We start from the raw sequence: 25575 nt of genomic DNA on the forward strand, positions 1-25575 counted from the left end.
GACAGCACAAGTTTGACAAAAATTACGCGTGTCGATTGTCAAGTTATTTTTCATATAATTATCGTGAACAAATATAAAATGTTACATGCAGCTATGCCTGTAGCAAATAATCCTTTCTTTTTCGATGGAAAATATTAAAATAATGTGTTACTCAGGAGAAAACGAGCAATGGCCACACCTTCTCGAAACCACTTTGGCGCCATCGCGATGTAAACAAACCGCTCGGCTGTCAAAGTTTGTTTTCAAAATCCCGCAACAACCGAAACCTCTGTTCCCAACAGCTGGGTGGTGCATTTTTACTTTTGTACCGTGATAATTTTCATCTAGGTGAACGCAAACAACCATGTTTTCCCAGTCGTTACAGCTGGGAGATAAAACGTTCGACGCACTGGAACGCCAGCACGCTAAACCGGTAACGCCACTAACCAACGGTCGAACCACAAGATCACAGCAACGGAGCAAAGAGTTCCAGCACGCACCGAGTAGCACCGAAGAGGCAATTGAAGAGTCTCCCACCAATGGCAAAGCTCCTGCCGATCTGTCCCGCCAACGGAGTGTGCGGGAAAGGCTGCAGATGGTATCGACGCAGTCGCGAGGGCGCAAAACTAAAAATCGTACCGCTCGTACGGCGGGTCAAGAGCAAAAGTCAAACAGCAGCGATCACACGACGAAGGATGCTACGAGTCCTTCGCTTTTACGGAAAGACAATTTATCTGAGCTGTTTAGCAGTAATATTCAGTTTGACGCAAGTCTATCCATCCGAAGAGATACTTTGAAGCGCACACAACGGGTGCGGGAGAGCGCAGCACCGTCGGTCGAAGGACCTTCGCCGGAAAAGCAACCCTCGATTCGTCAGAGCGATGAGTTTGATGGGCTGTTTCAGAACAGTGCTTTTTCTTTAGATGCCTTACGAAGCCAGTCGATTGCGGCGGGACAAACCATGCCGAAGGAGAAGCAAGGAGAGGGCAGCTTTCATACACTTTTTGATCACAGCGATTTTACGCTGGACAAGGAAGAGCAAACGGTTCAGTATCCGGAAGCGGAGGCGAAGATGACCGAGAGTGAGCTGGAGATCTTTAGCGAAACGCTGTTCGATCGTGCCATCAGGGCCGAACCGGCAATGGATGAGCTGCTGGAAGCAAGTGACTTTGTGGAGTCGCTGCGTGTCGATTCCGCCGACGAGGATGTGGCCCTCGATATAGAGAATGTAACCTTTTCCCAGCCACTAGCATCAGCGAGCATAGCTTTGGCACAGACACAATCACACGATGTCAGTGAGCGACGCTCCAAGCATACGGAAATGGACGATTTTATCGAGTCGGAGATGGCCAACTCAGTGCTGCGTATGCCGGTGGATGCTTCGTTAGCGGACACAGTGGTGGGGAGGGATGGGGAGAGCAGTGGCTTGTTTTCTGCCAGCCTATTGAACCAATCCACAAAACCAGAGACTGCGAAAAGACCGCCACCTACCAGCATGAGCCTGGACGAGACGAAAGATCTACGTTTGCTTGCCAACTGGGGTTTGCCGAGCACGGTTACGAGCGAGTACGCCAAGAAGGGCATCGTTCAGCTGTTCCCCTGGCAGGTGGAATGTTTGTCACGAAAAGAGGTATCATCGAACTCCTTGACGTTTGCATGCATCTTCCTTTTTAACGCACCGTTTCCCATCTTGTAGGTACTGCTGGAAGGAAAGAATCTCATCTACAGTGCCCCTACCTCCGCCGGCAAAACGCTTGTGAGTGAGTTTCTGCTCGCGAAAACCGTCACCGAGCGGAAGCTAAAAGCCATGCTGATCCTGCCATTCGTGGCCGTGGCACGGGAAAAGATGCTCTACCTGAAAGATCTCCTCGAGCCGGGCGGGATGCGTGTGGAAGGTTTCTACGGTGGATATCATCCACCGGGAGGGTTCGAATCGGTCGATCTCGCGGTATGCACAATCGAGAAGGCAAATTCCATTGTAAACCGTCTGCTAGAACAAAGCGCCCTAACCACGCTCGGTCTCGTGGTGGTCGATGAGGCACATCTCATATCGGACCCCGGACGTGGTTACATCCTGGAGCTGCTGCTCACCAAGATCCGCTTTGTGGCGGCTCGCTGCGAGCATCGGATACAGATCGTGTGCATGTCGGCCACCCTGCCGAACATCGATCTGCTTGCCCGATGGCTTGAGGCGGACCTTTACCACACCGACTTTCGACCGATCGCGCTGGTCGAAATGCTGAAGGTCGGTAACACGATCTACAGTGCGAGTGGGGAAGCGATCCGCTATTTAAAGGGCACCCTGCACGGATACACCGTGCCGAAGGATGCGGACCACGTGGCGCTGCTCTGCCTCGAGACGATCCTGGACGGGTGTGCGGTGATCGTGTTCTGTCCCTCGAAGGATTGGTGCGAACAGTTGGCGATCTCGCTGGCCAGCACGCTGCACACACTGCGCAAGGAAAACCATCCACACGACGAGCTGCGGCGACGGTTGCGCGAGCAGCTGGACGGAGAGCGCCAGGAGGAGGTACTGCTCCAGCTGCGCAACTGTCCGGCCGGGTTGGATAGCGTGCTGGAGAAGACGGTACGGTACGGGGTCGCCTTCCACCATGCCGGTCTGACGACGGACGAGCGCGACATCATCGAGGGTTCGTTTCGGGACGGTGCGCTGCGAATCATTGTGGCCACCAGCACACTGAGCAGTGGGGTAAATCTGCCCGCCAGACGGGTGATCGTTCGGACGCCCAAGTTTGGCGGCAAACCGATGAGCTCGCTGACGTACAAACAGATGATTGGCCGTGCTGGACGTACGGGGCGGGACACGCTTGGAGAATCGATACTGATCTGCACGCCGGCAGAGGAAAAGATTGGCCGGGAGCTGATTGGGGCTGAGTTGCCACCGGTACGATCGTGCTTGGACAGCGAAAACTACGTAAGTAAAAGGTGAATTATTTGGATGTTTTTGAAACTGCATCGCTCGTCTCGTTTTAGGCTCATCTGAAACGGGCGATACTGGAAATTATTGCATCCGGCAGTGCGACCACAACACAAGAGCTGGAAACATTCGTAAACGCAACGCTGTACAGTTGCGAGCGGGATTATCGATTTGAAGTGAACGATCAACTGCTGCGTCCGAAGGCTTCCAGCTCGAAGAAATTGCCCACCGGCGAAAAGGAGGACGAAAATGAGGAAACCGATCCGATCGTATCGTGCATATCCTTCCTGCTTGAGTATGAATTCATTCGCTGCTTGCAGCAGGACATTGTGGAGGAAGACGGCTCCACCACCGCCACTCCAAAGTCGACCAAACGTACCGTCCTCAGTGCGACACGGCTCGGTCAAGCGTGTCTATCTGCGTCGCTTCCGCCGAAAGATGGGTTCCTCCTGTTCAGCGAGCTGCAGCGTGCCCGCCAGTGCTTCGTGCTGGAGTCGGAACTGCACGCCATCTACCTGGTGACGCCCTACTCCGTCGCCTACCAGTGGCAGCAGATCGATTGGATGGATTTTCTCGACCTGTGGGAAAAGCTGCCGAGCGCTTCGAAACGCGTCGGCGAGCTGGTCGGCGTGAAGGAATCGTTCATGGTGCGGGCGATGCGTGGTGCCGCCAATCTGGACTATCGCACGCTGCAGATACACAAGCGCTTCTACACCGCGCTCGCACTGCTCGACCTAGTGAACGAGGTGCCATTGTGTACCGTGGCCCGTCGGTTCAAATGTTGCCGTGGATTGCTGCAGAGCCTGCAGCAGGTGTCGTCCACGTTCGCGGGCATTGTGACGTCGTTCTGTGCGTCGCTCAACTGGACGCTTTTGCAGCTGCTAGTAGCCCAGTTTCGCGAACGATTATTCTTCGGCGTTGCGCACGAACTGCTCGACCTAATGCGCATTCCCTCGCTGAACGGGCAGCGCGCTCGGTTGCTGCACGACGGTGGCATTACCGGGCTGATACAGCTGGCCAACTCGGACCGGCTAGCAGTGGAAACTATCCTTCACCACCGGACCAGCTTCGAGGCGGAGCGTGTGCGTGAGAATGAGAACGAGTACGACGCGGAACGACGAAAACGGCTGCGTAATCTTTACCTCACTGGCCGGGCGGGCGTAACCGTGGAAGAAGCGGCCCGGCTGCTCATTCAGGAAGCGCGCACCTTTTTACAGTTGGAGCATGGGCTGGCCAATCCGATCTGGTCGCAAGCGACAGAAACGAAGCCGAATGAGAGCTCCTCTGAAGCGAAAGACGAGCAAACAGCGCAAGATGAAAGTAAACGGTCTGTGGCGGTGGTGATCGCGGAAGAACAACCCTCCTCCAGCCTTTTGCTGTCGAATGGGGAATCATCCAACAGTGCAGCAGCACACTTTCACAATTCCCTGCTGATGGCGGACAGAAATGGACAGGAAGACAGGAAGCGAACGGACATGCATGACGACGATAGCAACAGTTCACGAATTACAATTATCGACGCTTGCAAGGATTTAACGACGTTCGAACAGTTGCGCCAGCTCGTTACCGATAAAACTGCCATTACGATCGCTTTCGGGGTAGAGCAAGAGGAAACCTCCGTCAAGAAAGCGACCATTGGGAGTCATTTACGAGCAGTCGAAACGAGGAGGACTAACCACAACGCTTCACGGTCCTTTACCTTTGACGATAATCTTTATCTCGCTGGCATGGCCATCAAACTGCAAGACGACACCACGTCCACCGTGTACTATATCGATCTGCAGGAGGAAGCCACCGCCATCGATCGCGCGGAAAAGGTTCGCTTTGTACGCACACTGTTCGGCAGGGAACAGCTGACGATTACGATGCTTGATGTAAAGGATCAGTTGAAGATCGTTTACCGATCTGGGCTGATACCGGTCGCGGAAGGTGACGAGGTGCTGGTAGCAACGTTCCAGGATCCTCGGGTAGCCTGCTGGTTGCTGCAAACCGATGCGGAAACGCTCACACTGGATGCAATGATCGAGCGGCACTGTCCCACACTGAAGCAAGCGGAGCTGAGATGGACCGGACAGCGCTGGGTAACGCCCAAGTGGACCGGCCACGGGTTGAACCATCACAGCCCATTCGATGCCAAGCAGCGGTAAGTCGGTTCAACCACTGCAACGGGTGTATTTTAAATCTCCGCTTGTTTCTCCACAGAACCGCCGTTGAATGTCTGCTCGTGAGCGAGTTGATGGCATGCGTAAGTCAGCGTCTTGCCACTGCCAACGGTGACTCACTGTCCATCTGCTTCACCTCCCGTGAGATGCCCGTCCAGCTCGCGCTGGCCGGCGCCGAAGTGATTGGCTTCCCGGTCGATCGCGAACGGCTCGGCGCACTGATCGCGCAGCTAAAGGCGTGCCGCGATCGTATCGCGGAAGAGGCACGCAAACTCAACGGCAACCAACGGCTTGACTTTGGTTCGTCACGAGCCGTTGCGAAAGCGCTGCGATTGGCCGGGGGAAACGATCGGAAGCAGTGCCGCACGGTGCGTCAGGTGCTGGAACGGTTGGAAAGCCCACTGGCGGCACTCGTTATCGCCTATCGCAAGATAGAGAGCAACCTTACCCGCACCATCGAACCCCTGTATCGGATCATTCGCCCCGGTTCGAACCGGGTGCATGCGCGCAGCTTCTGTTTCACCTCCACCGGACGCATTACGATGCACGAGCCCAACCTGCAAACCGTAGTGAAAGACTTTACCGTCCCAGCCAGGCTGACGGAGGGAGGAGGAGGAAGAGGTGATGCGCCACCGCCACTGTTCAGCTGTCGCAGCACGTTCGCGTGCTCCGATCCGGACGGCGGGACGGTGTTACTTTCGGCCGACTTTTGCCAGCTAGAACTATCCATTCTGACACACCTGTCGCAGGACCCGCAGCTAATGGCAGCCCTGGGGGGCGGTGGCAATGAAGCACCGGGGCGCACCGAAGCACGCAGCGACGTGTTCCGTGCGCTGGCGGCACGCTGGAACCACTACGAGCGGGAGTCGGACGTGAGTGACGAGCTGCGCAACCGCACGAAAGCGATCGTGTACGGCGTAATCTACGGCATGGGCGTACGCGCGATGGCGGCCGAACTGCAGCTGGACGAAGATGCGGCACGAACGCTGATGGAGCAGTTTCACGCCACCTATCCCGAGATCCGCCGGTACATCGAGCGGGTCGTGCGGTTAACCCGCCAGCTCGGCTACATCGAGACGCTTACCGGGCGTCGACGCCACCTGCCAGCCATCACGAGCGAGAATGCGCGCGAACGGTCCGAGGCAGAGCGGCAGGCAGTGTGCACCACGATCCAGGGTTCGGCCGCCGACATCCTGAAGAACGCGATCGTGCGCATGAGGCGCAATTTGCGCAAATATCGCAACGTGCTGGAGCTGGAGCGGATACGGTTCGTGCTGCACATGCACGACGAGCTGATCTACGAGGTGCCCCGCAGCCAGCTGCACAAGATTGCCAAAATACTCAAATCAAGCATGGAGAACTGTGCCAAGCTGAGCGTGCCGTTAAGGGTAAAGTTGAAAGCAGGCCCCAGCTGGGGCACGATGCAGGAAGTGAAGATATAGGTAGATAGATAGATAAATAGGTAATAGTGTAATTTCATTAGAATGTAGCCTTTTTTTAAAGTGACCGTTTAATAGCTAATCGATAAAATTAAAACCAGGCTCCATCCAGCTCCATTGTTCACCATCCAGCCCTTTCAAAGTAGCGGAATTTGGGGCAAGTGTGCCATACGGGGCAAAAGTGCCACCAAGCATTTTTCCTTAAAAACTTTAGTTTAATGATCAATTGTGTATACAGTTGGTTGCTTTCGAATGACTAGGTATACTGAGCCAAATTTCATATAGACCAATCGATATTTCCCATTGTTTTGAACTGATTCATATTGAGTTTCAAAATTGAGCAGAATATTATAATTTTTTAATCCAATCAAATAAGCTCTCAAAAATCATGCGAACAATCAATCGAGAAAATATTTACAACATCGTATAGCTGAGAAAACGTGAAATTTTTTGTGGAGTTAATTGAAAAAAACTTTCTTTTTGTCACTGAAAAATCAATTTCAAAAAAGTTACAACTTTTGGGGCAAAAGAGCCATCTCTATTTGGGGCAAGTGTGCCACCATCTTTCATAGGCGCGAGCTGTCAAAAATGTAAACATTGTTGTAGCGTTTAGCGGTATGGTGCGCTTTTACGAGCGGATTCTACTCCGGAAAAAAAGACCAGCAACAACCCATATTGCGATACAGTTTGTAATGAAAAGGGGTTCATTGGTGACTCAAGACATGTAGGAATACATACACTAATAGTACAAACGTAATAATTTCCAATTATCTAAAAAATACGGTTATTTTAACCAGGTGGCCGTCTTGCCCCATACAACTGGCACTCTTGCCCCATAGCCCAAAAAACAACGTCCTTTTAGACCCTTTTTAAAACGCTTCAAAAACTGTTTTGTTTGCACATTTTTCTAGCGAAACTCATTTATAAGTGAGGAAATAGATGTAAAATGGTTATGAGATTTAAATCAGCTTTTGAAAAACACGTTTTAGTGAGTTATACCTTGAAATGCTTAAGGTGGCACACTTGCCCCAAATTCCGCTATAACAAAGATGAGTCAACGGTGATGCCGTTACGCCATAGCAACAATTTGAATCTAGCTAGCTCTGTTACCATAAACATGCAGTCAAGTGTATCGCACACCACCACCCACCACCATGATTATTATCACGACTACTCTCAAACTGCGCTGCAAGCAATACCAACTTCCGTTCGGAGCTGGAACGCACAGTCGCTCCAGTCTTAGTCGGAGGGAACGATAGTTGCTCATTTGTAAACACTTTGGGTGGCTTGTATTGTATTGGTGTGTGCGATATATACTACAATGTATTTGCCAGTGCCGGGATCAAAGCCCGTTTAGTATAAAAGCCAGCCGCACGTCCCACCTCAGCATCACAACCGTGTCAGAAAGCAGCTGAAACCGACGCTGATTCCACACACATTATTCAAACGCTACAGCTTAGAAGCACCACCGAAGCAACAACCATGGACAAGCAAACCGCGACAGGACAGGCTATCAAGGCTGCGGTCAGCTCCCTGCCTAAAGGGGCATCGGATGGTCAACGTCAAGCTGCCGTTACAGGCGCCATCAAGAGTGTCAGAAAGTAAATTGATGCTGCAAAATAAAAATTGGCCAATTACGTGGCAAAATGTGTTCTGCTAATTAGAAAATCTTTGTTTTCGTAGTGTACTAGCCGTCCTTTTGAAAGAAATTTGGGGAAACGCTTGTAATGTTGTTAGTGTTGTCTGTTTGTCCGCCTCAAACACACTTAGCACGGTCCAATCCGGACTCCACCGTTCTGTGGTACGGGTCACTGACCAAAGGATCGACAGATAGCGATAATATGTTGGAAAGAGAGAGAGAGAGAGAGAGAGAGAGAGAGAGAGAGAGAGAGAGAGAGAGAGAGAGAGAGAGAGAGAGATAAAGGCATGTCGAGGTTGCACTTGAGCTGCGATTTGTGTCAGCAGGGCCAGTGGTTATTAAACTTCGCTGACCGAATGAGCCTATTTTGTATATAAATCCTATTTTTTGTATAAATGATCGTAGAATTCCGTAAAGAGTTCGTGTACAGCCAATTTGATAAAGAAAACATAAAATTGTGAAATAGTTCTATGAAATGTATCATATGAAGATGAAGAAAGGGCTCGCGCTCGCTCGCGATCCTTACTTTCCTGATCACTAAGGATAAAGTTGGCCTGCTAACTAACTTTTAATTCAGGAAATAATATATTAGATTGTTTTTTTTTGCCGTACAAGAGACGCTTGTCTTTATATTAGCATTTTATTTACGGTGCATCCGACACTACCACATTGTCATTGTGGTAGCCTCGGTCGCTGATGTGCAATTTATGTCATTTGTGATTACAAAGTTCAAATTTGCCCACAGCATTCGAATTACAATGTATATATTGACTAATGAAATGATACAATCGATCCAAATCTATTCCTAAGCAGAAAGTCAATATTTCCAGCCCCAATTCATTGCATTGCGTACTGAGCAGAATGTATCTAAAATGTGCCAAATCACAACCAACCGATCAATATAAAGTAAACATGAATCGTTTATATAAGCATGTGTACCATATCGCACTAGGGATGGTTACAATTTATCCATATGTGTACGGATTGTGCATTCCGTAAACATACCATATTGCTGTGAATCAGCATTAAAAAAAACACACAGTTGGAAAGCAGTTGACATTAGTCTCGACAAAGAAAGCTATTCAAGAGGCAGTACCCGTAGCTAATCATGATCAGCGAGGAAGCAGAACGAAAGGAACAGAAATAGTTCGTGAAGCCGTTTATCAACTGACGGCCAAACACCAACAGCACAGTGAACTGACGCGATAAAGAAATGGAACGAAATAAACGGTCAGATTCGGATTAGAATGTTCTACTAATCACACAATGCCATTGCGTTTAAGGATTGATGAATGTTAAAGACGAAAGAAACCTATCGTACTGTTTTGCCTTAAGCAGTTATCAAGAAACTTCAGCAAATGGAAAGTGAAAACGTTAAGCGACAGAGTTAATTAATAGGGTCATCTTTAGCAAAGTAACAAAGTCATAGGACGGTGTTAGGCTGAACGTGTGTAGTTTATTCCACTGTCCACCGTAAACTGGGAATGTTCCAGCTAACAGACTGCTTGAAAGTAGAGTCTAAAATCCACTTCTTCCCCGTCTCACTTTCCCTGCTTTTCGGCCCACTCCGTCCAGGATCCCTTGTAGTTGCGGGCGCTAGAACAAAAAAGAAGTAACAAAACAAACCCGGTTAGCCTATTGAAGGTTCAAAAAAAATAAAAGTCTTAATTGAACACATAATAATGGAAGAAAGAGATGAATTTTAAAGACACCACCAACCAACCATCCCCCCCCCCCTCCATCACCAATAGGAAGGATGAATTTCAAAGCGCGGACGATGCGATCGCGTAATTTAGGCCCGTTCTACACTACTCTCCGGATCATTTGCACCAAACTACCTACTTGGTGAACCCGAGACTGCTAGCCAGATCCGTCGCCTTTTGCGCCCGTCCACCCATCTTGCAGTGGAAAATCACTTCCGTGCTGGTGCTCGGCTTGTCGCGTCCGAACTTTGCTTTGAACGCTTCATCGTCCAGCTTCAATCCTTCCTCGAGCTGGGGCACTGGAATGGGAAAGTTTGGAGAAAAAAACAAACAAACACGATGCACTTACTAAGCATGATGGTATGAAGGCGCGGAAAGGGGTTAAGCAGGCAAAGAAAATGTTGCGAAATGTGCACCCGATCGCATCGCATCGCAAAAGCAAGCCCCTTTTTACAGTTTGGGAGAAATTAGTGGGCCGATTCGGTGATTGTGGAAGTCTTATTAGTATTATACCACTATTGGGAATGAGTTGGAAATCGACGGCGAGAAACAATATTTACTGCGGTGCTTACTTTCGATAACCAAGCTCGGCAATCGCTTCAAGTGCCATCTGACTACGCCGACCGGTGCGGCAGGAAAGGATCAGATAGTGATCCAGCCCTGGCTTCGGCACTCCATACTGTTGCGCAAACGCTTCGTCGCTCGTTTCCGGCCCGAACGCCTGCTTTACCTTATCCACTGTGGAGCGAATGTGAGCGTGATCCAAGATTGCCACGATTGAAGAAACGTTATCGTTAGTGTTGGTGTGCAATAAGGAGGAAAGCAATGGGGCTCACGGGGACAGCAACAGTGTTGAATAATTGAGAAAGAACGTTTCACTGCGTCTTAAAGGGTACATAGACTTACGGGGAATATTAATGCTGGTAGGAATTTTGCCCGTGTCGGCCAGCTCATCCGGATTGCGGACATCGATCAGCAGTTTCTCCGGGTGGTTGGGCAGGTCCAGCACCTCCTCGTATGTAGCGATCGACATCGTGTTAGCACTGTAGCAAGCGTTGTTGTTGGCCGTCCTGTTGGCTTGTAGGCTTTGCACTGAAACGAACGAATATGAACGATAGAACGTTCCCAGACGCAAGTTGGTAAGTTGGGTATATTTTGGATGGGTTGTTGGTAGATAAAAGCGTCTTATCGGAGTCGACAAGATAAGGATAATTTTAATTTGGCTGCCACAGATATGGCTGCCAACGAACGAACAACCGTTGGATGTGATATTTTGGAAGCGATAATTAACCTCACGCTTGAACTTATCGTATGCAAAGGGGGGATAACTTTATTACACACTACAAAGAGATGTTCCCGTTGGCACTTTGGTCACACGACTAAACCTCGCTCGCCGTATTGTCGAAGATAGGAACGCGAATGTTTTGGATCCCATTGCAATCGTTGCCTTGGCAACATGTATTCTCTTTACACACCAAAAAAACGAGACAGAAATGCTACAGCTTAAACTGGCAAGTCATGCTTTGCTGCGTATTCCAACCATGATCCGACGTAGTTCTTCACGCTAGAACGAAAGGGGAAGTGAAATAATTAGGAATAACAACACAGTTTCGAGAAACGTCAGCGAAATGGTAATTAAATCCGCCATATCTTACTTCTTGAAGCCCAACTGGTCGGCCTCGAAAGATGCCTGTCCTGCTCGAACGCCCGAGCGACAGCTGAAGATGATCGGATCATTCGTAGCTGGTTTCTTCCGACCATACTTCTTCTCGAATTCCTCCGGGCTGAGGCTGAGCTCAGTGCGCACGGTTTTTACTACCGAAATAAAACCCCCATTAAAGCAAACAATTCCACCAACGGCGAGTGAGGCGAGAAGGGGGCTCGTAAAACTTACGCGGAATGTTGATGCTGGTCGGTATCTGACCGGTCGCGGCCAGCTCGGACGGTTCGCGTACATCGATCAGCAGCTTCTCCGGATGGTTTGGCAGGTCGTCAACGTCCGCAGTGGTGGCCACCAGCTGCGGTTCTATGCAGGCCGGTGCAAACCGATTCCCTCCACAGTCGTTCGGGGCTGCCGCAGTCACCGCCACCAGCAGCAACACCACGGTGCAGCGAGAAAACAACCAAACAATGGGCGCCATCAGCGAGAAAGATGCTTTCGTGAGCGTGTTTCAAATGGAAATGAAGCTTTTGTCCGGCAGCAACCTCAGAGACAGAGTCGCTGCGAGACGCAAAATAAAAACCGGTTCCATCGGTCGGATGGAATGCGGCGAAACACAACATGCCACAAGCGAAAACAGGCAAGCCGCGATTCATCATGTCGATCGTACGGAAAATGGTGATCTCATGCAAAGGAGTGTATGATCAACATCCGTGCGCGTTTCGCTCATGATTGACAGACAAATGGACGCTGATAATACAGTGCGCTTATCATGCTTTTTTTTTGCTTTTTTCTCTCTTTTTATGTACGAAACCTTTCTTACCGGTAGTGGCGAAGCCGCGAATGTTTACACTTGCCATACGGAACAGTGCGTTTTGCCGGATGTCGATCACTTTGTTTGGCACCGAACAACTAATTTTCGGGCATGTGCGAGCGACCATTACCCGCGGCCATTGACCGCTTTGAGAAAATCGGCGAATGTGTGAACCGACGCACCGTGCTGCACTTGTTCCGGGCAACATTTTGTCACCGCCGGTCTTTTGGAAGGGTGGGAAGAGATGGCGCGATTTCAAAGTACAGAATTTGACCGATTAAAGCTCCGTGTGAGCGGGTATGTATGCGTTCAGTTATCAGACAGTCGGTTTACTTACGTAATTAGAAAACTATCAGCTGGCAGGGCAATTTGCGGTGGAGATTTTCCGTACACTTGTTGCTACTTTCGGAATGTTTGGCTTTTAGCCGCTGCCCCCTGCTGCCAGCTAGCTGTCAAAGTTCAAACTGCTTCCCGGTGGAAAGGCTACACCAAACAGAGTGACCAGAACTACCGATTTATCTGTATTTCTACCGATTTTTGATATGCCTACCGATCCGTTCACAGATGATCACCCTAAAACTACCGATAATACAATTCAAATTGAAGCTCCTACCGAAAACCGGCAACAAAAATCTGGCCACTCCGACACCAATTCGCATTTGCTTGTTTTTGTTCTTCTTCCTCGTTGTTTCCTTTCCGCGTACAACGAAACAGTGGGGTTCAAATGGAGCGAAAATGGTCAAATTTACGCAAAAACGCATCTTTCGTTAAAAATAGCTTCGGCGTTTTGTGTTTGTTTGTTTCTTTTCGTGCACGTTTTTGCCACTTATTTTGATGCTAATCAATATAAAATATAGTCCCAAACGCTTTCCACCTACCATACCGATCCGTTTTGCACGTTTCCTTCCATTTTCATTCATTGTAACGAACCGATGCGTTTTCAAAACAGCGGAACGCGAAAAAAAAAGATTAGACCTCGCGCAACTTGCGTGCACCGTGGCGCCACCGGCGGAGAATGCAAGAACTAGCAATTCTTTTCAGATCGGCGGCGCAGAGTTCGTCGTTTGTCGATGCCGGAGTGAAAATCGAATCGTTTTAGTGCTACGCAACGAACGTAAGTGTCGCAAACCAGTGCCAAGCGATGGTCAACAGCGTCGAAATAGGGAATCCACTGTTCGCGTACGTATCCGCACGGTGGTAAAAGTGTCTGTCTGTGGCTGCCCTTTTGCGCGATCGAAGGGGGGCTTTCTCGCGCGCGCGATCATTTTGCGATTGTGCGTAATAATCTGGCCGCAGCAGCAGCAGCAGCGTGCGCAACAGCAGTGTGCAGAGGGAAGCGGACAAAGTGGGAGGCAAAAGGTCGTGATCGTGATCGGGGTTGGAAAACTGTGTTTGCTGGAAAATGGTGTGTGCGAAAATCAGGCAAGGGTGCTCCCTGAAGGAAGGAGCGAACGAACGGGTGGTAGCGGTGGTGTAGTGTTGTGGTAGACGAGACGTAGAAGGCACACGGAACAGTGAGGGAGGGGCGCAAAGGCACATTCCATTCATAGCAGGCTCTTCTTCTTACTCGCTGCGTGTGTCGGGCGCAGCTGTCTCGCTCCGTCCGACGGCATTTAAAGTTCACACCAATACAAACACACACACACATACAGCGCACACAGCAGCGGGCAGCGGAGACGGCTGGTTGGCCGACCGAAAGGCAGCAGTGGGAAGCCATGGGAAATCATCATTACCCGTTTGCGGATAATCTAATCACCTGCGCAAAACATGTAAACATCAAATTGGATTAGTTTGACAGACAAAGAAGAAGAGGAAGCATAGGAAGCGAACGAGCAACGGCGACTTGATCGTGTGTGTAAGCATCTCGCCACAAATCTCGTACACAGTGTGCTGTGTGGTGCTACACACGTGAAGGTGTGTGCGTGTGTCCCTGGTTGATGAGGGACAGACATTCCTTTCGTCCCGCATTCCATCGGTGGTACAATTCACCTCGTTTTGCTGCCGTACCAGTACAGTGGTGTTGTAAAAATCAAACACTCGACGGCGGCACTACTACCACCACCATCACCATCGTCGCGGAGTGGAGAGCATTTGCACACGCGATTTTGCAAGGAATGTGTGGAGGGAAGCGAGATATGCTCCCCAAACACACAACCATCATTATCGCCATCATCATCATCATCATCACCGTCATCATCGGCGGCCAGATATCGGTGTTTCGAGTGCTCAAGTTAAAGAGCGCGCGCGGGAGACGCACGCACGTGGGGATGTGCGCGATGTGGCTGCACATTCCATTCCGTATGTGTCATTATTATAACCCTTTCGCATCTTCTTCCATTTTTCTTCTACCGCGAATGGGAAGGAACACACATTCAACATTCTTTCCCGTGCGTTACCTCGATCGTTCAGATGTATGTGTGTGTATGTGACTACCGATCCTGAACACGCCAGTGTGGACGCAGTTGTGCGTTGTGCTTTGTTTTGGAATAGGCAGCGCAGTAGGCTTAGTTGGGGGCTAAGACGATTTTAGCCGGATTAACGACATTCCAGTCGGGCGCATTCTTCCTCACACCAGGGAAGGTGCGTCACACTAGTCTCTGAAGAAGAATTAATATTTATCGTTTTCTATTGGTTTTGTCCGCTGGTAGTTAACGTACGCAGTGCAACGGCTTTGTGCAAAGTTTTATGCGCACACAAAAAGGGACTTTTTTTGCGGTTTAGTGTCCTATTACTGTTAAGTTTCGATACAAAGTTCTTCCTTTTAACACGTTTTTTCTTCTTTTTACGCAACAGGATGGAACCGTATGTGTGAACCTAAAGCAGCATAATTTATACACGACCTAAGCAGAGTTGTGCGATCGAGAATCGAAAAGTTTTTTGTCAATATCGTGTGTCCCAGACCCTGACCCAGTGAAGAGAGAATCTCGATTGATTTGGGAAATGAAACGATACTATCGTTGTGAGTGCTAATCGCTAAAGGCTCTGCCAAACGAATCAGAACGAGGGAAAGAGAACACTAAATCAAATCGCGCAATTAAGAAACGTTGCCATCCCGTGCAATTTGAATGATCAGCGTGTGTGAATATCGCAGCAATACAAAGGCGAGTGTAATAGTGGTAGTGTAAAAACCAGGAGCCAGGCGCGAAAACCCTTTCCTCCAACCAATCATGTCACATGGAGGAGCGACGCGTTACTCGCAGTACGCTTCGAACGGGGCAGGACCTCAGCAATCGAACGGAACCGGCGGCGGGAAAGCGTCCTCCAACAACGCGGCACAACAGCAGCAGCAGCAGCAGCAGCCCCAAGTGCCGTCGCTTCCGTTCATGCGACCCCCGATGCTGGTGACGTCGTCCGGTGCCTCAATGCTGCCGCCACCCCCGTGCCCCCAAACGCCACCGACCGGTGGTGGTTCCGGCGGCGGCGGTGGTGGTGGTTTGCCCAAGTATCCCGGCTCACCGAACGGCAGCCTTTCCGGGTCGGATACGGACGTTTCGACCTCGAACGAGAACCTGTCGCGGGAGGAACGGTACGTGCTCAGCCATGCGCGTGTGGAACCGCAGGGCGAGGAGAATCTGCAGGGAAATGTGACACCGGTGAATGAGATCCAAGGTAAGAATTGGTAAAGAGAGCAACATTTTGGATAGTTGGCTCATGGAAACATTCTCCTATTTCCATTTCGCTTTTCACAGGACGATTCATTGGTGATAAGTTTTCCTCCAACACTTCCTCGGATTCGACACGGTACGCCACACCGACCGGGGGCAGCAGCAGCCGAAGCATGTCCGAAACGCGGGGCGGCGGTGGCGGTATGTACGCGAACATCGGTTCCGCCCCGGACGGTCCCTCGAACCGCAGCTCGATGGCGGGCTCGAATCGCAACTCGCTCAAGGAGCCAAACTCCAACCGCTCCTCGATGGATGTGTCCCAGTCGTCGTACAACACGCTGATCATCCACGACGACATCTACAGCTCGGTCGCATCGTCCGGGCGGGAGTATGCGGGCAGTCCACCGCCGTACATGAAGAAGGAGCGGCCCCGCTCGTACGGTGAGGCCGCCCCGGCCGCTCCGCCCATGCAGGACATTTCGGAAATCAACGAAGAGTACATCAACAAGAGCCACGTGCTGAAGCATCTGGCGAAGGAGGTGAAGCTGTCGCGGGCAACGACCGCCCGCAACAGCCGGCAGCAGTCGAGCAGCGGTGGATCGGCCGTATCGAACGGTGGTGGGAGCGATGTTGGCGAGCAGAAAATGTCGTCCCACGGGACGGGGGGCAGCAAGGCACGGCGGGGCAGCGAAGCGGCCACCGGCGGAGGGAGCGGGAACAGTGCGGCGAAGCTGAAAAGCAAAAGCCAACCCGACCTGACCCGCATGTACGACATCGATCCGGAGGAGGTGGAAGCGCTGGTCAAGGAGAACCAGGTGCTGAAGCAGCAGCTGAACAATTGCTATCTGAAGGTTGCCAAAAGCCAAAAGGTATTTATCCTGATGCGCATTATGGCGTCCAAATATTGATGTCTAATGTACTGCTTTGGCTCTACAGTTGGAACAGGAAATAGCAAACATCTACCGAGTGCACGAGGAGCTGGTGCAGTCGTGCGATCGGCGGGAGCGTTTGGAGCGAGCGGCCCGCACACGGCTGCAGCAGGACTGCCGCCGACTGCAGGAGCTGAATCGAGCGTTCCGGGACCAGGTGGAGGTGTACCAGAGCCAGCTGCACGCGTCGTCCGATCATCAGCTCGGCCGAACGCAGCAGGACGTGCTTATCTCACAGCTAGTGAATCAAAGTGAGTAGCTTTATCGATTCGGGGGAAGCAAAAGAGAGCATATTAACTGAACGATCTTCCCATCCGATGCTTGTTTACAGACAAATCGCTAATCGACGCCAATCGACGGCAGTGCATCGAGCTGCAGGCCCAGAACGCGACGCTGGAAGAGCAGCGTATCCACATTAACGTGCTCGATACCGCCCTGAAGCGTCTCGAGGAGGAGGTTAGTGTTTGTAAGGAGTTTTTAAGACTGTGATGGCTAAAATGGTGCCTTTTTTCGACGAAATTTCAGTGCCGACAGAAGCAGGTGTACGTGGAGCGCTGTGCGCAACTGCAGCACGCACTACAATCGCTGCAGAATGCGAGCGAACGACGCGAGCAGGCGGAACGGAAGCTGCGCATCGACTACGATAACGATATGGCGAACCGGAGCGGCAGTAGCACCAACAGCGAAACGGACAACCTCAAGTGGCAGCTGCGCGAGAAGGATGCGCAAATACTACGGTACGATCGCAGCAAAGCCAGTCCAATGGTCACTCATTCCAATAAACTAATGCCACTGCTTACTCCCCTCAGGTTGGAATCAGAATGTGCCCAGCTGGAGCAGCGCAATTTGGAAGAATCGAACGTGCGCAACGTGGCCAAGCTGGCGATGGAGCGCAACTCGCAGGAAACGGAGCGCATTCTGGCCGAGGCGAAGCAGGAAAAGATACGCTACCTCGACGAGGCGCACGCGGCCAACCGGAAGGTCACGGAACTGCAGACCCGGCTGAAGCTGGTCGAGAACCGGCTCGCTGAAAAGGACGCAATGATTCGTGCGTACCAGGGACAGAAAAGTGTGTATTTTCCCATTTCCGTTGCTAGTGGCCGACCATCCTTGGAATTGTTTGCTAATATGTGGCTGTCTTTCGTCTTGCAGTTTACGGCGGCTCGACAAACTCCTACGGATCGTACAACCTATCGTCGGATAGCTTCGCACTGAATCCACTGGGAGCGTACAACTCGCAGGCGTCGTACGTGGACGTGTCGAGCGGCGCATACGATGTGGCGACCGGGGCCGGCGCCTCCCTGCTCGACCCATCGTCCGTCGTCGTGGGCCCGTACGGTCCGGCGGCGACGGCGGCCGTCGTGTCCAGCTACGCGTCCACCTACGGCCCGACCACCGTCAGCAATGCTTCCTCCTTCGCCCAGAGCTCCCTCAATCTGCCCACCGGGGCCGGTGTGGGCGGCGGGAGCGGGGCAGGAGGCGGTCCGGGCGGTCCGGTCGGTGCGTACTCGTCCCCGGGCAGCAGCAGCACCACCTCGAACTACAGCAGCACGGCCAACTTTGGCGCCGGCAGCGAGCACACGATCTACGACAGCAAAAGCTACGACGCGCAGCGCAAATCGATCGACGATCAACTGAAGCAGCTCGACGAGCAGCTGCTCAGCAAGGTGAGTGAACTGTCGCTGGTGGAGAAGCAGCGGCAGCTGAACCAGCAGGCCCGCGCGCTGGCGGCCAAGCTGAAGGCGGTCTCGGCTAGCGGCGGACGGGCCGGCTCGTCCGGCCTGGGCACGGCCAGCGAAACCTCATCGGCCGGCTCGAGCGTGGACGCGAACGGCAACGGTAGTACCCTGCTGCATGCGGCCCCTACTAACCTATCCAAGCCGAGTGGCACACGCAACACTGCCACCAGCACCACCACCATTGCTTCCTCCACTACCTCCTCCTCGTCGTGCGTCGGGGGCGCCGGTGGCAAACAGCTTCGCAGCAAGGTGGCCGCCCCATCGATCGCCGCCTCGACGAAGAAGCATGCCCATCACAGCATGGCCAAAACGACGTCCACGCCCGCGATCGCAACGAAGAAATCGCACGGTGCGGCTGCAACCGCGTCCGTGGGCACCAACACTACCGGCAGCGCGACGGTGGCAGGCAGCAGCAGCAACCATGGCAAGAAGCTGGCCGCATCCTGCAAAAACGTCTCCACCTCGGCGACCGATTCGTCGTCCTCCGAGCCGGAAACGTTCTACTGAGGGGCCGCCCTCGTAACGCATGTCCTGTCCCTTTCTCCACTTGCTACCTTTCGCATCCCTCACGATCCCCGCGATAATATCATTCCGCCTGCATGCCGCCAAAACACCAAAGATAGAACAAAAAGAAGAAGAAGAAAAAGCTGCATCCTGCATCGCGCACTCGCCCATGGCTACGGCACAACTTCCAACGACAGTTGGCCCTTTGTGCGTGAGTTCGTGTGCGCACAAGGTCCTTTAGTAGTTGGCGTGTGTGTGTGTAACTGTTATAGTTTGTATTTATTTCTGGAAAAGATTAACTTCCGGTTGTTGCACACGCACACGCACACACACTATATTTGCACACTCTGTGGCCAATCGTTGACCGATATATGGCACCGGGAGGGGTTAGAAGCTGTGCTCGGGCGCGCGCGCGCTCGCTCCCAGTTGTGATTAGTATGCTTGTTTTTACACATAATATATCGATATTTTCTTCCGGAAGTGGAAGTGGGGAGGGGGATAGGGCGAGCTCGCTGGAATGATGGGCACCGCGTGTCCCTTCTATACCTTTTACTATCATATTCTCCTTAGCATGTAAGCGGTGTAACTAATTTATTTTGTATAATGCGCTCTCCATCTCACGGATCAAGCGAGCAACCCGTCGTAAGTATGCCTTTTTGGGGGAGATTGGGGGGCTATGTGTGTGTGTGAGTGTGTGTGTATGTTTTATTTTATTGGTTTTTAGCCCCCCTTTCCCTTCCCTTGGGTTGCTGGGTTTTCTTCCGCCGAGAACCGCATGACTGCATGACACTAGCTATAATAAGTAAGCGCAAATGAGAGAGAGAGAGAGAGAGAGAGAGAACGAGAGCGGGAGAGCGATAGGGAAGAGTTCGTCGCCTATAGTAAGGATTAGCCGGAGGAGCGCAGTAGGCCTACTACAAATGGGCGCACAGTGGAACAGTGAAAAGAGCTTTTAGAATGGATTTAGCAAAGCGTTCTACAGTATGAGCGAAAGGGCAGCCTAACATACATAACCCCGCTTCTCGATAGGTAAGGGATGTGGAATTTTTATCCATCCCCTAGGTACAAGGTCCTAGATTGTAGTGTTGCCATCATCAACTATCATCAACATCGTCATGTACAGTAGGCTCTCGCGTGAACGATTAGGAAGCGCTAGGAAATGGAGGCAAAACAGACGAAATAAAGTCCAAAATAGATGCATTTAAAAAGAAGGGAAAAGCCTTTAAACGCGTTTTCGTGTGTGTTTGTGTGATTTTGTTTGTTTGTTTTTGAATGCTTTCTTCCGCAAGTGTGTTCCATTTGTTTTAGTGTTTTCCAATTTGTCCAATTTGTCGTTGGCTTTTCACTCTTTGCTGTGCCCTCTTGGCATTATGTTTGACTGTTACGGGCTGCCGTTCGATGTGTGTTGTGTTTGGGTAAGTGTTTTTGTTGCCGCTTTTCCGCTGTGCTTTCCCCCCGTTTTTTGAGAAGTGTTCCGTTCGGCCATTTCCCAACCCGTTTGATGACATTCACTGGAAGTTACAAGCGATGCCACCCACTGCTTGCTGGATGCGTGTGCTCCGCGGTTGGTTTTGTGTGTTTTCGCGGATCTTTTCCTGCTTCCCAATTGTTCTTCAAAACCACACAGGTAAGTAAGTTTATTCATTTATCGTTATTTTTTAAAAAGAGAAACCTATCTGTTGATGCATTTTAATGTCGCTGACCCCACGATGAGTCATAACCTTGGTTCCGGTGTATCCATTCTTCCCCTTTCCAGCGAGGACTCTGCTGCTTCCCCAGCCTAACGACCAAGAAACCGATCCAATCGCTGCTGGCCGACGAAGTGTCCGTACTGTCGACGAACAACAGTGAAACGTTTCTACAGGTAATGCTGTAGTATATAGTCCGCGGCTCGCTCGACGATTTAATGCTTTTTTCCATCATTTTTTTCAGAATTTGGCTCACATTGGTTCGGACCGGCGATCGGAACAACCGCCCGATCGCGATCAGCTGAGCAACGGTGGCGCCGGCGGCCAGAAGGCAGACGATATGGTGCTGCTAGAGAAGCAGGGTCGTTGCTCGCAGAAGCTCCGGGGCGGCAGCAGCTCGTCCAGCGGCACACTGGGCAACTTGGCGCACGTGTCCCAGACGGTGGGACAAAACATGACCGACATCAGCAACATTGGCGGGACGGGCGGTAACGGTGACGCATCGAGCGGTGGTTCGGGAGTGTCCAGCACCGGCAATAAGGTAGCGTTTGTGTTGGAAGGTCCCTTTCCCCATTGTGCCAACCGTTTAACCCTCTTCAAACTGATCGTTCTAGGTTTCGAAGATGTTGTCCGGCGTTTCACAGCAACGCGGTTCCTCTCTCCCGCCGAGCGCCCTGCCCAGGCCACCGAGGAGCTTGAAACCGCCGCGCAAAATCGAGTACGGTCGACTGAGCGACGGTGGTAGCGATAGTGTGAAGAAAACGCGTGCCGCAACACCGCCCTCACCAGCGTCCTCGTCGGGGGCTAGCCAGAGCGGCGGTAGCTTGAAACGCTCGGGGCGGGAATTTTCACCCGCCAAGGGTGGAGGCTACGTGGAGATGAAGGACACGCTTCAGCTCACCAAGGACTATCAGGGTGGCACGTTGAAGCACAAAACGTACGGCTCGATGACGACGGTCGGTGGCGGAGGGATGCAGGCGGGCGGAGTGGCCCCATCCAAGTTTGGCTTCGGTTCGTCCAAATCGGGCACGGGGACGTCCGGCCCGGCGGGGAGTGATTATCCTTCCACGAAAAACTACCAACGGCTGGAGGACCCATCGGCCGGTACGTCCGTTGGCCATCATCACAACAACAGCTCGTCCCAGTCGTCGTCCCAGTCGCGGAAAAGCTCCGGCGACAGCTCGGGCACACTGAAGCGTTCCCTGTTGCCCAACACCGGCCGTAAGCCGAACGTTGGTGGCAGTCATGGCATGCCCAAAGGTGGTGGCTCGCGAGATTCGCTGAATTCCGCCTCGTCCGGGTCGAATCACTCGAACTTGGGTCAAACGCGGTCCAGCCCGCAACCTCAGCCACATCCCGCCGGTTCGGGATACAATCAGCAGTCGCATCAGATGACTTCCCGCACGCCACCACGCTTTCTACAGCAGCAGCAGCAGCAACACCACCACCATCAACCATCGACCTCGGTCGAGTCGAACAAATCGAGCTACCACAGCATACCGGCCCAAAGCAGTGCTCAGCACTTTCACCAAGGGTTCTTCGCCAAGTTCCCTGGGTCGGTTCACGCCGGCTCGCCGGTAAGAACGCTGCAGCAGCATCCCAAAACGTCGTCCTCACTACCCAGCTCCAGTATTCTGCATGCGGCCGCCAACTCGTCGGCAACGTCCGCGATCGGCCAGTCGTCGACGGCTTCCCTGCCGCCGAAACCATCGATGCTGGACAAGATGGTGGCCGCCGGATCGTCCGCCGGTAGCCAGCAGCAGCAGCAGCAGCAGCGACGGGGCAGCAGTTTGGCCCGAACAGAGAACAAGTATCGTATTCAGTTTTAAGCCTGTTGCTGGCGTTGCTGGAGTTGATGTGCAAACGAAGGATGAGTCAGAGACGTAACACATCACACGTGCCAATACTAGTTTGTAAGTAGTCTAGCGAAGGGGAAGTGGGATGCCTTAGTGCGCTGCGAGTGTTTGATTCCCTGCCCTTCCTGCCCTCCATCCCTGGTGAACCTTTCTGTGTATTAAACCCCCCTTTGTGGCTCCAAATTTTGGTATTTTTTAGCATACGAAGCAAGGAAAGAGTGAACTTATAGAAACGTACAGTAAATAAAAGGGTTTCCAAGATTCTCCGTCCTAAAAGACCGAATATGTTCTTAAAAAAGGGGGTGTGGCGATGGGGCCTCACTCTCATATAGTTGTGTTCACTTTCAGACACCGCACGATCGATCGCGATCGTCGATTACACAAACGCCTCGCTGGCTCAGTGAGGTGACCTCCTAAACGAGCGCAACTGAGCGATTCGTATCTAGTCCATTCTTCTTCACTAACGGTAACTTTCGCGATCTTCACCCCACACCGGTTCGCGATTTTGGAGCACGGCGGACAGGGCAGGGTGGCAAAGAGCAACCGCCATCCGCCCTGGAGTTAGGGATGGTTAGGGGAAGGGGTAGATGTTGTGCTGGCTTGGCGTCTCAAAGTGAAACGTCTCCGATGCGCAATGCACGCGCGCGGTCCGCGGGCGAGATGAGAAGTGGTTAAACAACTTTCCCGTTTCTTGTTCCGGTTTGCTTGCCTGCGTGAAGTTTCCTCCCCCACTCTCCGCTCTTTTTCCACCTCCAACTCGCCACAGTTCGAACTGCTGTTCCCCTTTCGCTTAGTTTTTCTCCTTCTTCGCTCGCAAGCAAGAGCGCGCGCGGCTGAAGAGCGGCTGAAGAGATTTTATGCGTCGTGCAAGTTACGAAACTAAACCGCGCTAGGGGTGATGCAAAACTTTTCTTTTTTTTTCCTGTATGAGGTTGGGAAAAGCTTTAATGACAAGATGGCGACAAGAAACCTTCACCCTTGCATTGGAGTCTGGAACTGAGGAATGCTTGGAAGGTTAGTGGTGCGCATTGTAATGCGCAGACATCCGTCCCTTGCAGTGCGTAAGTGCAGTTGAGTGGAGATGTTACCAGTAGCAACCATAATGGTAGCGAGCATAGTGTCGCAGATGACTTTGATACCTTCGACCAGGCAACAGCCAACTGAAACATGAAGCAGCAAGTATTGTTAGAGACTTTGAGTGTGCTATTGATATGGCGATCGCCTGGGAAGTGGTGTAGTATCTTAAGTCGGACAGCTACATTAACAGCGAAATCGAAAGATGCATATTTCAGCAGAATCGTATTTCTTTCAGGCTTCATGAATTCCTGTCTACATCTAAGTCTAGAAGACTTCAAGTGCACATTGAATGCCATGCACTACCAACATCAATCCAGGACTATCGGAGCCGATGATGGAACTACTCTTGTGTTCCACCAGTCTTTGCGTAAGTGCGATGAGATTTAGCATTTGATCCCAGAAAGATGAGTATCTCAGCGCGACCAAGAACAAGACGGAGAGCCATGGTCCCAAGATCCTGATGAAGGGCCTTATCTTCATGATGTATTCCACCTTGAGCGAGCAGTCTATCAATCCATTTTCCAAGTAGAATATAGGCCGGGATATCTTCAAAAAGCAGTCTTGTAGCATCGTGCCGAGCTCTCCAACACCCAGTCCCCTAATTACTACCCGACACCTACCTCTAAGTGAGTTTCGAATCGGCCCGTTCACTTCACCGTTTAGAGACACTTCATCGTTACGCCATCCGTTTGCAAACCTTTCCAGACCTTGAATCGTTTTCCTGTTAGATCATGGCCACCGTGATGCATGCTTTTTACATGATTTGCATAGTTACGTCAGGTTTAATCTTTGTGCTCGAAAGAAGCCAAGAGAGAGAGAGAGAGAGAGAGAGAGAGAAAGAGAAAAAGAGAGAGAGACAGAGAGAGAGAGAGAGAGAAAGAGAGAAACGTCCACCTTTTAAACATGCAAATGACATTCATTCTCGGCACACACAGGGCAGCTTCACAAAGAATTGGAAAAAGTAGGTAAAATTGGTAAAATGGTGGCACTCACCCCCCACCACCAAAGTTTGAAAGAAGCTTTCGTTTGGCCTAAATTACTCTTTGGCCCAATTCCCGACACCTTCTTCACACGCCGGGGGTTGGTGGGTTATCGTCGTCTGAAGTCCGCATTACAACATAAGAAATTATTACCGGAAGAAAGCGATGGAGTAGGTGGTGAAGGGTGAATAAGTCAGAAAATTGAATAAATAAACATGTTGATCGTCTTTTGTCCGAAAACCGCCCCAGTCACCTGTCATTGTTTTGCTTTATTTAACGATGCGATGCAAATTTAACATTACGTCAAAGAAAAATCCAACTCAAAATTAAAGTGTGCGAGGCAAAGTGACGCTTCGAAGGCACACACAGGCAATAATCAACAACAACAACAACCACAAACGATACAATGACGTTGACGATGATGATGATGATGATGACGCGCCGCCTAACCTTCATGTGCGTGCGTGTTTCGTCGAATGTTTTTCTTCTCTCTCGCTCTTTTTTTTCGTTCAGTGTGGAAGTGTGTGTGTGTGGAGTGGTGGCGGAAGGTGTAGCGCGGTGGGTGGGTTACATTTTCGTTTTCAAATCACGCTTATCCTTCTTGTTTGGCGCGCTCGACGTAATTGACCTAGAAATGAATTTCGGTCCCTTCTCGTTCTGCTGCTGCTCGCATCGCGCACCGCGGCTTTCTCTTTTCCCAAGCGCGCAATACACACTCTTTCTTCTCTCGCTGCTGGGCAGCGGCCCGTCGTCAAGGTTTACAGTAACATCAATACAATAGCAACCAAAGCTTTCGTTCCCTATTGTCAAATCCTTTAATGCGAACGGTGACGGAAGCCGGTGAACTTTGATTACGAGTTTTT

The 25575-nt window shown here is 51.4% G+C and overlaps 3 protein-coding genes across 15 annotated transcripts; 2 read left to right on the plus strand and 1 right to left on the minus strand.

The window, feature by feature from the left end:
• Nucleotides 1-264: 264 nt before the first annotated feature.
• Nucleotides 265-6856, plus strand: LOC121594508 (DNA polymerase theta). Its single transcript, XM_041917817.1, has 4 exons — nt 265-1609; nt 1676-2914; nt 2974-5060; nt 5120-6856. The coding sequence occupies exons 1-4, from the start codon at nt 344-346 to the stop codon at nt 6519-6521; spliced, it is 5994 nt and encodes a 1997-aa protein (XP_041773751.1). The 5' UTR covers nt 265-343; the 3' UTR covers nt 6522-6856.
• Nucleotides 6857-9593: 2737 nt separating this feature from the next.
• Nucleotides 9594-12542, minus strand: LOC121594515 (rhodanese domain-containing protein CG4456). Of its 4 annotated transcripts, none has more exons than XM_041917844.1 (4): nt 12344-12542; nt 10767-10952; nt 10000-10159; nt 9594-9753 (listed from the first exon to the last, which is right to left on the minus strand). In XM_041917844.1, exons 1-4 carry the CDS (start codon nt 12540-12542, stop codon nt 9699-9701), a joined length of 600 nt encoding a protein of 199 aa, XP_041773778.1. In that variant the 3' UTR covers nt 9594-9698. The 4 variants fall into 4 exon arrangements, with proteins under 4 accessions (XP_041773778.1, XP_041773777.1, XP_041773780.1 ...); XM_041917843.1 differs by lacking the exon at nt 10000-10159 and adding an exon at nt 10433-10598; XM_041917846.1 differs by lacking the exon at nt 9594-9753 and adding an exon at nt 10433-10598 and having other exon boundaries at nt 10029-10159.
• Nucleotides 12543-12548: 6 nt separating this feature from the next.
• On the plus strand, nt 12549-23160 carry LOC121594510. 10 transcript variants are annotated; one of them, XM_041917831.1, is made up of 11 exons: nt 12549-12631; nt 15128-15943; nt 16024-16808; nt 16876-17119; nt 17200-17324; nt 17394-17605; nt 17678-17937; nt 18021-18535; nt 20868-20975; nt 21044-21340; nt 21414-23160. In XM_041917831.1, the coding sequence occupies exons 2-11, from the start codon at nt 15502-15504 to the stop codon at nt 22626-22628; spliced, it is 4203 nt and encodes a 1400-aa protein (XP_041773765.1). In that variant the 5' UTR covers nt 12549-12631; nt 15128-15501; the 3' UTR covers nt 22629-23160. The 10 variants fall into 10 exon arrangements, with proteins under 10 accessions (XP_041773765.1, XP_041773756.1, XP_041773755.1 ...); XM_041917822.1 differs by lacking the exon at nt 12549-12631 and adding an exon at nt 13092-13513; XM_041917821.1 differs by lacking the exon at nt 12549-12631 and adding an exon at nt 13092-13448.
• The last annotated feature ends 2415 nt before the right edge of the window (nt 23161-25575 follow it).

Source organism: Anopheles merus, chromosome 2L, assembly GCF_017562075.2.
Source record: "Anopheles merus strain MAF chromosome 2L, AmerM5.1, whole genome shotgun sequence".
In the NCBI taxonomy this organism is placed as follows: Eukaryota; Metazoa; Arthropoda; class Insecta; order Diptera; family Culicidae; genus Anopheles; species Anopheles merus.